Here is a 16,809-nt window from a genome sequence, read left to right as displayed (position 1 = left end):
AGAATCTCTCAGGAGCTCTGTCACAACAGACATGTCTACGCTCTAAAGACTGCCTGAGGATGGCCTCATTTCCTTTTTTCAACTTTACTTATTTGAGAGGCAGAAAGACAGACAAGGGAGCTCTCATCTGTGGGTTCACTCACCAAATGCTTGAGACAGCTGGGATTGGGCTGAGGTGGAAGCCAGAAGCCAGGAACCCAATCCAGGTCTCCCATGTGGATGGCAAGAGCCCAATCACTTGTGCCATCACTGTCTCCCGGGGTTCGAGTTAGCAGGAGGCTGCAGCAAGGAGCTGGAGGCGGGTATCACATGCAGACCCTCAGGGCCAGCACTGTGGCACAGCGGGTTAATGCCCTGGCCTGAAGCACCAGCATCCCATATGGGCGCCGGTTCTAGTCCCGGCTGCTCCTCTTCCAGTCCAGCTCTCTGCTATGGCCTGGGACAGCAGCAGAAGATGGCCCAAGACCTTGGGCCCCTGCACCCGCATGGGAGACCTGGAAGAAACTCCTGGCTCCTGGCTTCGGATCGGCTCAGCTCTGGCCATTGTGGCCATCTGGGGAGTGAACCAGCGGACGGAAGACCTCTCTCTGTGTCTCTACCTCTGTTAACTCTTTCAAATAAATAAAAATAATCTTAAAAAAAAATGCAGACCCTCCAACATGAGAAAGATGGCACCTTAACCCCACCTTAACTGGTGAGATGACCTGACTCTCAAGTCCACACCTCCTGTCGTGAGGTGTCCCACAGTGATGAAAACGTCCACTTACTATTCCTAGTAGTGACGCCTGCCTCAAAACATACAATGCTTATTTCAAACAAAGGATGGTTTGTGGCATTGGGAAGAAAGGTGGATGACAGAATGTTCTAGAAGGAAGCTGCAGTTTCAAATATAGATAGTCCAAGAAACTACTGACCCTCCATGTCACAGATGTGTACCTGTGTCAGGGTTTCTAGAACTCCGTGATGTTCAGCATATGGTATACCTTAATTTAACCAATGCTTACATAAACACTTATAACTTTGAACATTGGTTTTATTTCTACAGAATAGATTCTTATAAATGAAATGACTCATAGATTTTATCTAAAAAATATGATGGTAAATTCTCCTCTAAGAACAGTGGTCCAACTGGCATTATTAATAAGTTGTTGGAACCCCGGTGTGTTCCCCAAATACTTGATCCTCACTGATTCGAAATGAGGCCAGTTTTTTCCTTCATACTTTGATCTGCTTAGAAAATCCTACTCATGCTTTTTATCTGCCATCCTACTGAGGTGATTATCTTTTTGTAGATTTGTATAAGTTCCTTACAAAAATGACCAGCAAACCTAAAGATTAAATTTATTTTCCAAATCAGCTTTTAACTTTATGAACATTTTCTTTGTAAATTAGTTTTTATGTGGTCAAATCCACCAGTAATGCAACAATCAGGACAGAAAATTTATCATATTTTTAATGCACAAATAATTAAATGATGAAATGTACTTAGACGTGAAAATATACCAAACTCAGTGTGGCAACAGATCAAGTTCTTTTCCCCTCTGCTCTTCTGTTTTCCAAATTATCTCTAACACACACAGTATTGTTTTTAAAAGAAAAAACAAAAATCGACTAAGACTGTTCTGGACACAAGCAATGGGGCATGGGTTAATAATCCACCAGCAACAAGGGGAGTAAAGTTAATGCTGGCTGCTTCCCAAGGGCGTAACAGCTTCTTACCACCCAACTGTGGCAACATACTCACACCAACACAACCAACAAAAGGAAGAACCAGAACCCGACAACACTGGGATGCAGAGATCACAGTCCAAAGCTGCCCAGCCAGTCCCACACACAGGCCAGCGCCCCGTGTCCTTGTGGATGGGCAGGCCTGGGGGCAACCATAGGTCAACCACTGCCACAGTCAGCAACCAGAATTCTCACAGCAGGGACGGCCTCACTCACCTGTGCCCTGCAAGACTTAAAGAACCTTCTCCTCAGGACACTCCCCGTTGGACATCGGAGCGCGACAGTGACCACCTGGGGCACAAAGATGTTCACATTAGAATTCCGATCCACTGCTCCCGCAGCTCCAGAAGCACACACGGAGAGCGGCAGGCACTCCGCTCTGAACAGGGGTCCGGATGAAGTTCACCCTCAACGCCGAAATAATTCTTCCAGAACGAAGGCGAGCGTCCTCCTCCGGCCTGCGGAAGGCAGCAGGGACTGCAGGTGTCTCTGCCCAGACGGCAGCAGGCCTTCCGAGGGACCGCAACAGGAAAACACAGCGTGGGGGAGCAAGTACTGCATATTATAACATCTACAAATTTCAAACATTCACTACAATAAATTTATATTTTTAAATAATTTTTTTTTAATTTGAGAGATAGAGTAGACAAAAGCATATATACAGAGAGAACTCCTATCTGCTAGTTCACTCCTCAAATGCCTGCAACGGCCTGGACTGGGCTGGGCTGAAGCTGGGAGCCAGGAGCACAGTCCAAGTCTCCCATGCGGGCGGCAGGGACTGAACTGCCTGAGCCACCGTCCCTGCTCCCAGGACCTGCATTAGCAGGAAAGGGGCCGAGAGCCAGGGTCGAGCACTAAAGACAGGCACTCTGCTGCCGGATTGCAGGCATCTTGACTACCACACACCTGCCCTTTAAACTGAATTCCATTTTTCCACAAGCTTTTTGAAGTACCTTCAGAGAGAGAGAGAGAGAGAGAGAGAGAAAGAGAGAAGGAAAGGGAGAGAGCGATCTTCCATCCAGCGGTTCACTTCCTAAATGCTTGCAACAGCCAGGGCTGGGCCAGGCTAAAGTCAGGGGCCAGGAACTCTATCCTGGCCTCCCGCATGGGTGACAGGAACCCACATACTGGAGCCATCAATTGCTGCCACCCAAGATCATCAACAGGAAGCTAGATAGAAGCAGAGGAACCCGAACTCAAAGCAGCACTATGATATGCAGGCATCCCGTGCGGTACCTTAACCCACTGCACCCAAAACGCCTACTCTGATACAAGACATTTCTACTTCATCGCTATTACTTCTACTAAACAAAAGGTTTATAATAAATTATAAAATAAATCACAGGATTAAAAGCAAATTTTGCTGATTTTTTTTTATTTTTATTTTTATTTATTTATTTATTTATTTTTTTTTGACAGGCAGAGTGGACAGTGAGAGAGAGAGACAAAAGAGAAAGGTCTTCCTTTGCCGTTGGTTCACCTTCCAATGGCCGCCGCGGCCGGTGCGCTGCGGCCGGCGCACCGCGCTGATCCGATGGCAGGAGCCAGGAGCCAGGTGCTTTTCCTGGTCTCCCATGGGGTGCAGGGCCCAAGCACCTGGGCCATCCTCCACTGCACTCCCTGGCCACAGCAGAGAGCTGGCCTGGAAGAGGGGCAACCGGGACAGAATCCGGCGCCCCAACCGGGACTTGAACCTGGTGTGCCGGCACCGCAAGGCGGAGGATTAGCCTAGTGAGCCGCGGCGCCGGCCAAATTTTGCTGATTTTTTTAAAAACAATATTTAGCTTTTTCATTCAGGTTTTGTTTAAGCTGCAATGATCTAGTAGAATTTAAAGCCAACTGCTGGGACCAGTGTGTGGCACAGTGGGTTACGCCACTGCTTTCGATGCCTGCATCCCATATGAGTGCCTGTTCAAGTCCCAGCTGCTCTGCTTCTAATCTAGCTCCCTGCTAATGTGCCTTGGAAAGCAGCAGAGGATGGCCCCAAGCACCTGGGCCCCGCCACCCAGGTGGGAGACCCAGATGGTGTTCCAGGCTCCTGGCTTCAGCCTGGCCCAGCCCTGGCTGTTGTGAATTTTTGGGAAGTAAACCAGCAGATGGAAGATCTCTCTGTCACTCTGCCTTTTCAAATAAATAAATATTTTATAAACAGAAAAGGCCAACTGTGTTATGAGGAACCAGGGTTAAAATATAGTAAATTACAGGCGGGTATTATGGCCCAATAGGTACACATCCACATTCTACAATGAAGTGCCTGGGATCAAATTCCACTTCTGCTCCCAATCCAGCTTCCTGCTAACAAGCCCAGGAGGCAGCAGAAGACAGCCCAAGAACTTGGGTTCCAACCACCCATGTGGGAAACCTGGATGGAGTTCTTGGCTTTGGCTTGGCCCAACCCCGGTTGTTGTGGGCATTTGGGGAGTAAACCAGAGGACGGAAGATCTCTCCCTCTGTCTCTCTGACACCCTGCTTTTCAAATAAATAAATCTTTTTTTTTTTTAAATATAGTGAATGAATATTTTTAATTATGATAAGACAAATACTTGTGGGAAATGAACTATCACTATTTGAAATGTGGCAACTTTCTATTATATTTACTCTGAGGGTTGGCTATGCAATTTCTCCTAATATTATTAGCAGTGCAGAGGGCTGATGTATGAATAGATAAAAATGCACGGGCCACAAACCAAACTGGGAAGTAAGTCAGGCTCCCAAACAGTCTGCTAAATGAAATTTAACTCAAAAGTAGAAGCCACAATTAAAATTTGTTTTCCCAGTACTCTTGAAATAAGATAACATACAATGAAAATAATTGCCATGGAAATATATGATGATTTATAAAATTATTTCCAAATTATCTTACAATCTATGGCTACTGAATTTTCAAGTTAACAGTGGAACTGTGGAGTAAGTCTTGTGGTACGGTGGGTTAAGTCACTGCTTGGGACATCTGTGATACATAGTAGAGTGCCTGGGGTTGAATCCTGCCTCTGCTTCCAATTCAGCTTCCTGCTAACACACAACCTGTTAGGCAGCAGACGACAGCTCAGGTACCTCGTCTCTGCCACATGCGAGACCTGGATGAAGTTTCTGACTCCTAACTTTGGCCTGGCCCAGATCCAGCTATTGTGGGTATCTAGGAAGTGAGCCAGCAGATGGAAGATCTCTCTCTCTTGTTGCTATGCCTTTCCAATAAATAAAAATAAGTAAACTTTAAAAAATAAAAGTGAAACAGTAACATAAGGTGAATATTCTATTGAGAATGGATTTCCATGAATTATTATCTTCTCCCATTGAAAAATTTAAACATCATTGGTATTTTAATTCTGTAGATAGCTATAATACTAAACACGTAACAGGCCCTGAATAAGTCAAAGTGTACTATGCAAGTAAGAACTGTATTATTTTTCAGATCCCTCCTTCTGCTATTAGAAATCCATGTAGGGGGCCGGCGCCGCGGCTCACTAGGCTAATCCTCCGCCTTGCGGCGCCGGCACACCGGGTTCTAGTCCCGGTCGGGGCACCGGATTCTGTCCCGGTTGCCCCTCTTCCAGGCCAGCTCTCTGCTGTGGCCAGGGAGTGCAGTGGAGGATGGCCCAGGTGCTTTGGGCCCTGCACCCCATGGGAGACCAGGAAAAGCACCTGGCTCCTGGCTCCTGCCATCGGATCAGCGCGGTGCGCCGGCCGCAGCGGCCATTGGAGGGTGAACCAACGGCAAAAAGGAAGACCTTTCTCTCTGTCTCTCTCACTGTCCACTCTGCCTGTTAAAAAAAAAAAAAAAAAAAAAAAATCCATGTAGGTCCCTCATCCATTAATCTGCTCTTAAATCCAAGCAGGCTTGCAGTATATCAAGAATTTTCTCATCTGGTTCAATATTATAACAGAGTCACAGGTACTACCCATACAGAAATGTACAAGGAGATGTCAGTAAATTCATCAAAAATGGAATCAAGTTTATTTTGGGGGTGGGCGTCCTGGCGCACTGGGTTACCAGCACTTGGGAGGCTCACACCACATCCCAGAGTGCTGGTGGAGGCCCAGCTCCTCCACCCGGGATCCAGCTTCCTGTTACTGCATCTGGGGAAGCAGCAGATGAGAGCCCAAGTACTTGGGAGACTCAGATGGAGTTCCTGGCTCTTTTCTCTCTCTTACTCCTTCTCCATCTCCCTCTGTATGCTGCCTTTTAAATAAATTATTCTTTAAAAACATGTTGGGGGCCCAGCATGTGACTTCCTAACAGCAGGTTAAGCTACTGCCTACAACACTAGAATCCCAACTGCTCAGCTTCTGATCCAGCTCCCTGCTAATGACCCTGAGAAAGCAGCAGAGGATGGCCCAAGTGCTTGGACTCCTGCTACCCACATGGGAGACCTGGAAGAAGCTCCTGGCTTCAGCCTGGCCCAGCCCTGACCATAGCAAGGATTTGGGAAATGACCCAGCATACTAAAGATCTCTGTTTTTCTGTCTCTCCCTCAACCGCTATTACCCTGCCTTTCAAATTAAAAAAAAAAAATTATAGACTTATTTATTTATTTGAAAGAGTTACAGGGGGAATGTGGGGGAGAGAGAGAGAGAGAGATCTCCTATAAACTGGTTCATGCCCCAGATGGACATAAATGGCCAGGCTGAAGCCAGGAGCTTCATCTGGGTCTTCCACATGGGTGGCAGGGGGCCCAAACATGTAGGCCATCTTCCCCTGCTTTTCCCAGGCCATTAGCAGGGGACTTGATCAGAAATGGAGCAGCCAGGATACAAATTGGCACCCATATGGGATGCTGGTGTTGCAGGTGGCAGCCTAACCTGCTATGCCATAGTGCCAGCCCCAATAAACTTATCTTTTAATTCTATTTTCTACAAATTGTTTGAAGTACTCTTGTACATGTATATGAAAGCTTCATCTAGTTCTTATCTTTTTTAAAAAGATTTATTTATTTTAAAGGCAGAGTTACACGAGAGAGAGAGAGAGAGAGAGAGAGAGAAAGAGAAAGAAAGAGAAAGAGAGAGAGAGAGAGAGAGAGAGAGAAAGAGAGAAAGAGAGAGAGAGAGAGAGAGACTGACCTTCCATCTGCTGGTTCATTCCCCAAATGGCCACAATGGCCAGGGCTGAGACAAGCCAAAGCCAGGAGCCCAAAACGCCATCTGGGTCTCCCACGTGGGTGCAGGAGCTGAAGCATTTGAGCCATCCTCCACTGCTTTCCCAGGCCATTAGCAGGGAGCTGGATTCAAAGCCGGGTCTTGAGCTGGTGCTCATATTAAATGCTGGCATGAGAGACAGTGGCTTTACCCACTGCATAACAACACCTCCCTGGAAGTACTTTGCTAGGGTCATAAGGTGGGAGCTGGCTGGAAAGGTTACAGTCCCCAAATAGAATGCTTACCCCCCCCCCTTTTTTTTTTCTTTTTTCTTTTTTTTTTGTTTGGCTTTAAACTTTTTTTTTTTTTTTAAGATTTATTTTATTTATTCAAAAGACAGTTACAGAGAGAGAGGTAGAGACAGAGAGAGAGGTCTTCCATCCGATGGTTCACTCCCCAGATGGCGGCAACGGCTGGAGCTGCACCAATCTGAAGCCAGGAGCCACAAGCTTCTTCCAGGCCTCCCACGTGGGTGCAGGGGCCCAAGGACTTGGGCCTTCTTGTACTGCTTTCCCAGGCCATAGCAGAGAGCTGGATTGGAAGTGGAGCAGCTGGACTCGAACCATCCCATATGGGATGCTGGCACTTCAGGCCAGGTATTTAACCTGTGCACCACAGCACCGGTCCTCTTAACTTTCTTTTTTTAAAGATTTATTTATTTATTTAAAAGATTTACACAGAGAGAGGGGGAGAGGCAGAGAGAGACAGGTCTTCCATTCACTGGTTCACTCCCCAGTTGACTGCATCGGCTGGAGCTGAGGCAATCTAAAGCCAGGAGCCAGGAGCTTCTTCTGGGTCTCCCATGTGGGTGCAGGGGCCCAAGGACTTGGACCATCCTCTACTGCTTTCCCAGGCCATAGCAGAGAGCTGGGTCAGAAGTGGAGCAGCCAGGACTCAAACCGGCGCCCATATGGGATACTGGCATTGCAGGCAGCAGCTTTACCGCCCATACCACAGCGCCAGCCCCCAGCTTTTAACTTTCTTGATGATAACATGTCAAGCTTAAAGACTGTTGACACATTATTGTGGAAAAGCGTTGAGCGGAGGCAGACATGTCTAGAGGAACCAGGCCTGGGAACAGGTGAGCAGATCAGGGGGAAGAGAACAAGACAGAGTGAGAAAATCACTGAAAGATGGAATGGGATGTGTGAAGCCATCCGAGACCATGAATGGCTAGCAGGCAATAAAGAACTTTTTCAGTGAATTCTTCAAAATCCATGCGCACTGGTAACTGTACAGATAGAAAAAGCCCGACCCCCAAGGATGATCCTGTTAGGATCACAATGTTTCATTGTTATTGTCTCTTGATTAGTACAAAGTAGAATGTTCTATAAAAGTATCAAATAGCATCAATTACACATTCATAGTGTCCACTACAAGACCTCATTATAAAATATAAACATTGCTTGTACCAATTAATTCAGTGTCTAGAAATCATATGTTGTATATATATTTTTAAAGACTTATTTATTTATTTGAAAGTCAGAGTTACAGAGAGAGAGGAGAGGCAGAGAGAGAGAGATCTTCCATCCACTGGTTCACTCCCCAACTGGCTGCAATGGTCAGAGCTGGGTCCATCCGAAGCCAGGAGCCAGGAGCTTCTTCCAGGTCTCCCATGCGAGTGCAAGGGCCCAAACACTTGGGCCATCTTCTACTGCTTTCCCAGGCCATAGCAGAGAGCTGGATCAGAAGTGGAGCAGTCGGGACTCGAATTGGCACCCATATGGGATGCTGGCACTGCAGGCAGCAGCTTTACCCACTACGCCACAGTGCCAGCCCCATGTTGTATATATTTGTATATATATATTTGTATATATTTGACATGTGCATTTTTCAAGTAATAATTATTTACTATAATTCTGTTGACCAAAAAGGAAGCAGACAGAAGCAATAAGCAGAGAAGGGAGAAGCAAATGGAACCAGGACTGCTTATACAGTGACTGAGAGGAGAGTACCAGGGAGAGGCGGGACCCCTGGCTTTAATCCTGGTCCCGGCAGCAGGCACTGGGACCCTCCATCTCCCGTGGTGTCAGCCTCAGCTGAGATGGAATGAGACTGTTCCGAAGTCTGCTCTAGCTCCAGAATGCCACCGCTGTCACATTTCCGTAAAGGAGTGTAACACAGAAAGCCATCTGCCAAATATGGGGAGAAGGTGGCCAGGCAGCAAAATGCAGCGCTGATCAGTCACACAAGGAGAGCAGCGCCGCCCGCCAGCGCCGGCGCCGGCCTCTGCACCTGCTTCTCAGCCCATGAGGGTCACAGACCCAAACTTCGGCAGGAACATACAGCCGTCTCCCATCATCACAGAGAGGCGCAGCTCCCAGGGATTCGCTGAGCCCTGATGTTCGCGATCCACAAACCTCAGTCCCGAGCTGTGCTTCTGCAGGAATCCCCTCATGTACTGCAAAGCCAGGGTTCATTCATAAAAGTCTCTTCCTGCCGGGCCTACGCTAGACCTAATTACTCCTGTGTCACACAATGGCTGTGCTGGATACCAACCCAGGGCCTGATGAGAAGTGAGGATCGGGACAGGACACGGACAGGGAATCAGGAGTCTTTAAAAAAGCTGTTTTTCGGCCGGCGCCACGGCTCACTAGGCTAATCCTCAGCCTTGCGGCGCCGGCACACTGGGTTCTAGTCCCAGTCAGGGCGCCGGATTCTGTCCCGGTTGCCCCTCTTCCAGGCCAGCTCTCTGCTGTGGCCAGGGAGTGCAGTGGAGGATGGCCCAAGTGCTTGGGCCCTGCACCCCATGGGAGACCAGGAGAAGTACCTGGCTCCTGCCATCGGATCAGTGCGGTGCGCCGGCCGCAGTGTGCTGGCCGCAGCGGCCATTGGAGGGTGAACCAACGGCAAAGGAAGACCTTTCTCTCTGTCTCTCTCACTGTCCATTCTGCCTGTCAAAAAAAAAAAAAAAAAAAAAAGCTGTTTTTCTCCCACGGGTCATGAGTCAGCACTGTACACTTGCACTGTCTCTATCTCTGTGGGACTTGCAGGTTTTCCTCAGCTATCCAAAGTACTCATCTCAAATTTTATGAATGTGGTAACAAAAATGTGGCCCTTCCAGGGCAGGCATTTGGAGGACTGGTTAAGCTACTGGTTGGGATGCCTGCATACTGTATCAGAGTTTCTGGGTTCAAGTCCCATCTCCCCTTCTGACTGTAGCATCCTGGGAGGCAGCAGGTAATGGCTCAAGGACTTGGGCACCTGCCACCTACGTGGGAGACCAAGACTGAGTTCCAACTTCTGGCTTTGGCCTGGCCCAGCCCTGGCTATCGTGGGCACTTGGGGAGTGAACCAGCACGTAGAAGATGTCTACCTGTCTCTGTCTTTCAAATAAATAAAGATAAATAAGATTTTTAGGCTAAAAAAAAAGAAACAAGAAAAATAAGACCCTCCCGATCGCTTTCATGGCTGCTGCAAAAATGGTTCTGTGTTGAACAGCACAGTAGGTGGAGAGCCCCGGGAAGGTGAAGGCCAGGTGGTGGCTCCTGAGCAGCGCTCAGATGCCTTCCTGGCTGTAAAGGCGTGTGCTCTCCGCCCATCACAGGTGTGTGACCTCAGTGGCCAGGAAAGGAGGGCAGCACAGATTGACAAAGCGGCTGGGAGGAAGCAGCTCAGTGCACAGTGGGGACGAGCCCACCCCCAGGCCCCCAACAGCAAGCCGTCCTCAAATTACAACATCCATAAGACCGTGTGCAACCTTCACTGCGTATTCAATTTGGAGTCATCTTCCAATTTTCATTTTGTTGAAGTAGGTACCTTGTTTGCTGACCCGAAGGTCTGGAAAAGCCCGTATGTACATTGGCCTGAGGCAATAAGTGAGTGAAGTGGCTCTAAAAGAGAGCAGGCTGGGGCCAGCACTATGGCATAGTGGTTAAGCCTCCGCCTGCAGCACTGGCATCTCACATGGACACTGGTTTGAGTCCTGGCTGCTCTATTTCCTATCCAGCTCTCTGCTATGGCCTGGAAAGGCAGTAGAAGATGGCCCAAGAGCTTGGGCCCCTGCACCCACGTGGGAGACCCAGAAGAAGCTCCTGGCTCCTGGCTTTAGATTGGCTCAGCTCCAGCCATTGCAGCCATTTGGGGAGTGAAGCAGCAGATGGAAGACCTTTCTCTCTATATCTCTCTCTCTCTGTCTGTAACTCTGTCTCTCAAATAAATAAATAAAATCTTAAAAAAAAAAAAAAAAAGACAGCAGGCATCCAAAGCAGGACTCAACCAAGGGCTGAAGGGATGACACCAACATTCAGGACAAAACCCACCTACAGTGCAATCCTGTGAGCACTGTTGCTCTTTCTTTCTTCACCCAAGTTCAGATAAGACATACTTAATGTTAAACAAGAAAACAGAAGACACATTTAAACTCTCAAAGAAAGAAATAAGCTTACTTCTCTAGCTGTTGGAGAAGGCTCTTCAGGTAGATCAACAACCTAAAGAAAAACAAACACTGGTGAGAGGAATGTCAATGTTTCAAGATGAGAAGGAGGACTGCTCAATGAAAAGGATTCCTTTCAGTATAGAGTTTAGATGCAGCTAAGCTTAATGTAACCTTTTATTTCAATATATTTGTAAAGTATTTACAATGGGGCTGGTGCTATGGCACATCAGGTTAGGCCACTGCCTCCAATGCCAGCACCCCATATGGGTGCTTGGTTCAAGTCCCAGCTGCTCCACTTCCAATCCAACTCCAGGCTAATGCGCCTGAGAAAGCAGGGGAAGATGGCCCAAGTACATAGGTCTCTGCCGCTCACATGGGAGACCCGGATGGAGTTCCAGGCTCCTGGCTTTGGCCTGGCCCAGCCTGGACTATTATGGCCATTTGGGGAGTGAACCAGTGGATAGAAGACTGAATCTCTCTCTCTCCTCCCCCGCCTCTCTATGCACATCTGCCTTTCAAATAATAAATAAATAAATATTTTTAAAAAAGAGTTTATAATGAAAATAGGAGCTCAATTAATAAACACTACTGAGTAAGCAACTTTGTGTTAACAACAATTCATGAAAATAAAATTTAAGATGGCAACTACACAATTAAAAATTTTTGATTTTATGATATCCAAAGATAGTATATGAGAATGCTTCAAGTTTGTGGGAAATGGAATAAAAAGATAAAGTTAGGGGAGGGCATTTGGCCTAGCAGTTAAGACCCTGATCAGAATGCCTGAGTCCCACCCTAGACTGGTGTGTGGCACAGTGGCTTAAACTCATTGCCTGCACACCAGCATCCCAAGTAATATTGATTCAAGTCCTGGCTGCTCTAATTCTGATCCAGCTCCCCACTAACGCACCTTGGAAAGCAGTGGAAAATGGTCCAAGTGCTTGGGCCTGGGTTGCCCATGTGGGAGACCCAGAGGGAGTTCCAGGTTCCTGGTTTCAACCTGGCCCAGCCCCGGCTATTGCTCCCTCTCCCTCAGTAACTCTGCCTTTCAAATATATAAGTATTAAAAACAAAAAGAAAGAAAGAAAAAAGAATTCCTGAGTCTCATACTGGAGTCCCTGGCTTCCATAACAACCTGACTCCCTGTAATAGCATCGTGCTAATGCGCACCCTAGAGGCAGCAGGCGATGGGCCAAACTAACTGGGTTCCTGCCTCATATGTGGGAGACCTAGATGGGGTTACTAGCTCCCAATTTTGGCCTCAAGGCCATTATGAACTTTAAAATATATATATATGTATATATAATTTTTTTTTTCATTTGAAAGACAGAGACAGAAAGAGACAGATCTTTCACCCACTGGTTCACTCCCCAAATGTCTGCAACAGGCAGGGCTGGGCTAGGCTGAAGCCAGGAGCTGGGAACTCCATCCAGGTCTCCCACGTAGCTGGCAGGGACCCAGGTAATCACCACCTGCTGCCTCCCAGAGTGTTCACTGGCAAGACACCAGACTGGCCATGTGGGATGTGGGCGTCCCAAGTGGAGACTTAACTGCTATGCCACACATCTACCACAGGTCTCACTGCAGGCATTTGAGGAGCGAACCAGGGGATGCAAGCTCTCTCCTATCCATGTCTCTCTCTGCCTCTCCAATAAATAAATAAATAAATAATTTACTGTAAAAAAGATAAATTTGTTGTGGTACAAAGAAATTTTTAAAAATCCATCATTTTTTAATAGCATGCATTTTCCATGAACTTAAAGTATCCACATATAAATTACTGTTTTAAAGAAACAGATAAATGTTAACATGAATTAAGCCTTAATAAGACCCTCAAAGTATTAAAGTTCACACACACACACACACACACACCCCACACACGCACATCTTAATAGGAATACAGTATTTCTCTTCATTGGTGCTCCTGGGGACTGGGCAGCAACCATCCACTTTGATTGCTTTTGTCCTTTTATTCACATTTCCCTCTCTCTGTTAATCTATTAGAAACCAGAAGTTCAGATCATTTTCTCTCACTAAAACCACTGTTGGGGCCAGAGCTGTGGCATAGCAGGCTAAGCCACCACTTGCAGCATCAACATATCACAGTGACAGTTCAAGTTCCAGTTACTCTGTTTCTGATCTAGCTCCCTGCTAAAGCCCCTGTGAAGGGAGTGGAAGATGGCCCAAGTGCTTGGGCCCCTGCACCCATGTGGGAGACCCAGAAGCAGCTCTGGCTCCTGGCTTTGGGTCAGCTCAGCTCTGGCCACTGTGGCCCATCTAGGGAGTGAACCAGCGGATGGAAGACCTTTCTCCCTGTCTCTCCCCCTCTGTCTATAACTCCACCTCTCAAGTAAATAAAACCCACATGTGACTGTCAAACAAAATTTCCCATCAGCAGGGGATAATGTTACCAACGAAGAGCAAAGCAAGTTTAATGACTCCATGGAGCTGACGACAGGTGTGTGAAATGTTAACAGTCCAATAACCTCATTCGCCCTCTCACACTCTGCGACGGCCCCAGGAAATCTCCACCTTGAAGGGCAAGGTAATGCACACTACCCTCAGGGACGAGGCAGCCCCCAGCTCTCGCCAGGAGTCAGAAAAACAGCTCTCTCTGCTCCAACCTTTGCCAACTGCAAATTAAAATCGACTCAGGGATTAAAGATGTGAAAGCAGCACAGGACTAATAAACCTGGGCCCTATTCCAAAGTGACTGATGGCTGGCCGCGAAGGGTGAGTGAGGAAAATCACACACTCACGCTGACTGCAGGAATCAGCCTCTCACGAAACACAGCTTAATAACAGGTTAAGCTGCCTAACAGGAATGGCTCCCTTAGTAAACACTGTATTTTCTGTCTCTACATAATATTATTTCCTCAGTAAGAATGATTTTCTGATTGTGCTATCATTTATCGCTATAGCTTTCCTCTACATTAATATCAAACACTCTATTACTCTTAAAGATTAACATGAAAACAAAAATCTTACACCTCACCCGCAGGGAAACTGATCACTTTCGATGGTGGTGGGATTGAGTCCCAGATTAAAAGCCAGCTGCCCCCTTCACCCAGTCTGCCTGCCACAAGACAGTACTCCCACTGTGCACGGCTACAGTTCAAGGAGCAAGGATTAAGCAACAAACCTCCTTCTGCACGGGCTGGACGGCAGGTGGCAGAGCTTCCCGTGGAGGCTTGCGTCTCCTCGCTGCATCCTGGCAAGAGGTTTCCGAAGACGTGGGATTTGCATCTTCAGGCACCAAATCTTCATCGCCCTGGTCAGAAACAGACAATTTCTGAAACAGACGGTCTCGGTCCATTTCATCCTACTGACATTGGCGCCCTCTCTAATCCTGAAGGCATTTCAGTAGAAAACAGGAGTCTAAAGTCAGCCATCATTAGACCCAGGCAATTAAAGCATTACCTCCTTGACAAGAAAACTGCAGGCTTAGAGTGGTCCAGAAACCACCCTCAGCCAGCTCTGGGACCCCAGCTCAGAGGCAAGGCTGGAAAAGGCCCTTCCCTCTGCGACTAACCCCCGGTCTCTCAGCAGGACGGAAAGGGAAAAAGCCCGAATGACATCGTTTCCTGCTGTCAGCAAGGAAGCAAGGGGGTGCACGGGGCGATGGCTTCAGAGACCAGGAACACAGGACACCTATGTAAAAGCCTACGGCTGGACTCAGGAGTGTGTTACACAGAAACACATTTTAGGTTTCAAACTTTCACCTTCCTTTTTTTTTCTTTTTTAAGAATTATTTATTGGGGCCAGCACTGTGGTACAGTGGGTTAAAGCCTGGCCTGCAACGCCAGCATCCATGTGGGCGCCGGTTCCAGTCCCAGCTGCTCCTCTTCCAGTCCAGCTCTCTCTTATGGCCTGGGAAAGCAGTAGAAGATGACCCAAGTCCTTGGGCCCCTGCACCCGTGTGGGAGACCCGGAAGAAGCTCCTGGCTCCTGGCTTCGGATCAGCACAGCTCCTGTCGTTGCGGCCATCTGGGGAGTGAACCAGCGGAGGGAGGACCTTTCTCTCTCTCTCTCTACCTCTCTCTGTAACTCTTTCAAATAAACAAAATAAACCTTCAAAAAAAAAAAAAGATTTATTTATTTATTTGAAAGTCAGAGTTACACAGAGAGAGAAGGAGAGACAGAGAGAGATCTTCCATCTGCTGGTTCACTCCCCAGTCGGCTGCAACGGCTGGAGCTGCGCCCATCCAAAGCCAGGAGCTTGCTCTGGGTCTCCCAGATGGGTGCATAGGCCTAAGCAGTTGGGCCATCTTCTACTGCTTTCCCAGGCCATAGCAGAGAGCTGGATTGGAAGAGGAGCAGCCAGGACTAGAACCGGTGCCCAAACGAGATGCCGGCACTGCAGGTGACGGCTTTACCCACTACGCCACAGCGCTGGGCCCTTACCTTCCATTTTAATCACTTCAAGAGGCAAAGGCTTTTATTCAAGGTTATCATAAAGATTACCAGGGTAATCACATTAATATTAGTTATTAAAATTTTCACCTTAGCAAAATAATTTACCCAAATGTCAACTCTCGAACAGATGGCCCTCTATACCCATGGGTCTGACACCCACAAAGTCAACCCACTGCATATTGAAAATACTTTTCAAAACAAGAGTGTGTATTGAACATGTACAGACTTCGCCTCCTTGTCATTAGTCCCTGTCCTGCACAGTGTAACAAAGCATTTACATTGTGACAGGTATCATAAGTAACATAGAGATAATTTAAATATACGAGAGGATGAGTATAAGAAATTTTACTCAAATACTACAGCACTTTACAGAAGGGAGAGGCATAGATTTTGGTATGGTGGAGGGCCCCGGAACCAGTACAGGGACCCTGAGGGAGGACAGTATATGCCTACTTGGTTCAATAACTCCTTCCTTCCATAGCCACTAGCCTTGGAGAAGAGAAAGTTCTCCTCGTCATACCACAAAAGGTCTGGCCCTTTTCCTTCAGAGTAAGAAAACCAGTGGCAGGAGCATGGGAAAGGGGAACCCCAAGATCTTAATGCCAGTACCAGCCAAGCCCAGGCTGACTCACCACCAACCCCAGCACTGGAACTGAGGGATGTACTTTCTTATCTTCATGGTCTCTATTTTTTTTTAAGGTTTATTTATTTATTTGAAAGGTAGAGTCAGAGAAAGAGATAAAGACAGAGGTCTTCCATCCAGTAGTTCACGATCCAAATGGCTGCAACAGCTGGATCTGGACTGATCTGAAGCCAGGAGGCAAGAGTTTCTACTGGGTCTCCCACATGGGTGCAGGGGCCCAAGTACTTGGGTCATCTTCCACTGCTTTCCCAGGCACATGAGCAGGGAGCTGGATCAGAAGTGGAGCAGCCAGGACTTGAACCGGTGGCCATATGGGATGCTGGCACTGCAGGCAGGTGCCCCTATCTTCATGTTCTTTAATAGTCCTAATGGCCTTAAGTCATAAGGACACCAACAGCCTACCCTGTCTACCTGACATTTTGTTGTGCCCATTAATCGAGTTAAAAATAGAAACTATTTTTAACTAGACCTAGCCCCTAGCTTAACAGCAACAGGCTAATGACTATTTTTG

At 47.4% G+C, this 16,809-nt stretch overlaps 1 protein-coding gene across 11 annotated transcripts in view; it reads right to left on the bottom strand.

Annotated features, from left to right (window-relative positions):
* UBXN8 (UBX domain protein 8) overlaps window positions 1-16,809 on the bottom strand; it is a 52,401-nt gene that overhangs the window by 999 nt on the left and 34,593 nt on the right. For 10 of the 11 annotated variants that reach the window (XM_089327319.1, XM_089327320.1, XM_089327322.1 and 7 more), the window contains 3 exons: window positions 14,382-14,510; window positions 11,250-11,291; window positions 1,945-2,019 (listed from right to left, as the gene is read on the bottom strand). In XM_089327319.1, coding sequence (XP_089183445.1) covers window positions 1,945-2,019; window positions 11,250-11,291; window positions 14,382-14,510 — 246 coding nt within the window. Of the gene's footprint in view, window positions 1-1,944; window positions 2,020-7,495; window positions 7,933-11,249; window positions 11,292-14,381; window positions 14,511-16,809 lie in introns of those variants that run through there. The other variant, XM_089327324.1, reaches the window with a different exon arrangement.

Source organism: Oryctolagus cuniculus, chromosome 2 (assembly GCF_051225735.1).
Source record: "Oryctolagus cuniculus isolate XC-2025 breed Fujian yellow rabbit chromosome 2, ASM5122573v1, whole genome shotgun sequence".
Classification (NCBI taxonomy): Eukaryota; Metazoa; Chordata; class Mammalia; order Lagomorpha; family Leporidae; genus Oryctolagus; species Oryctolagus cuniculus.
The sequence above is the reverse complement of the archived record's forward strand: the minus strand, read 5'-3'. Positions and strand labels throughout refer to the sequence as shown.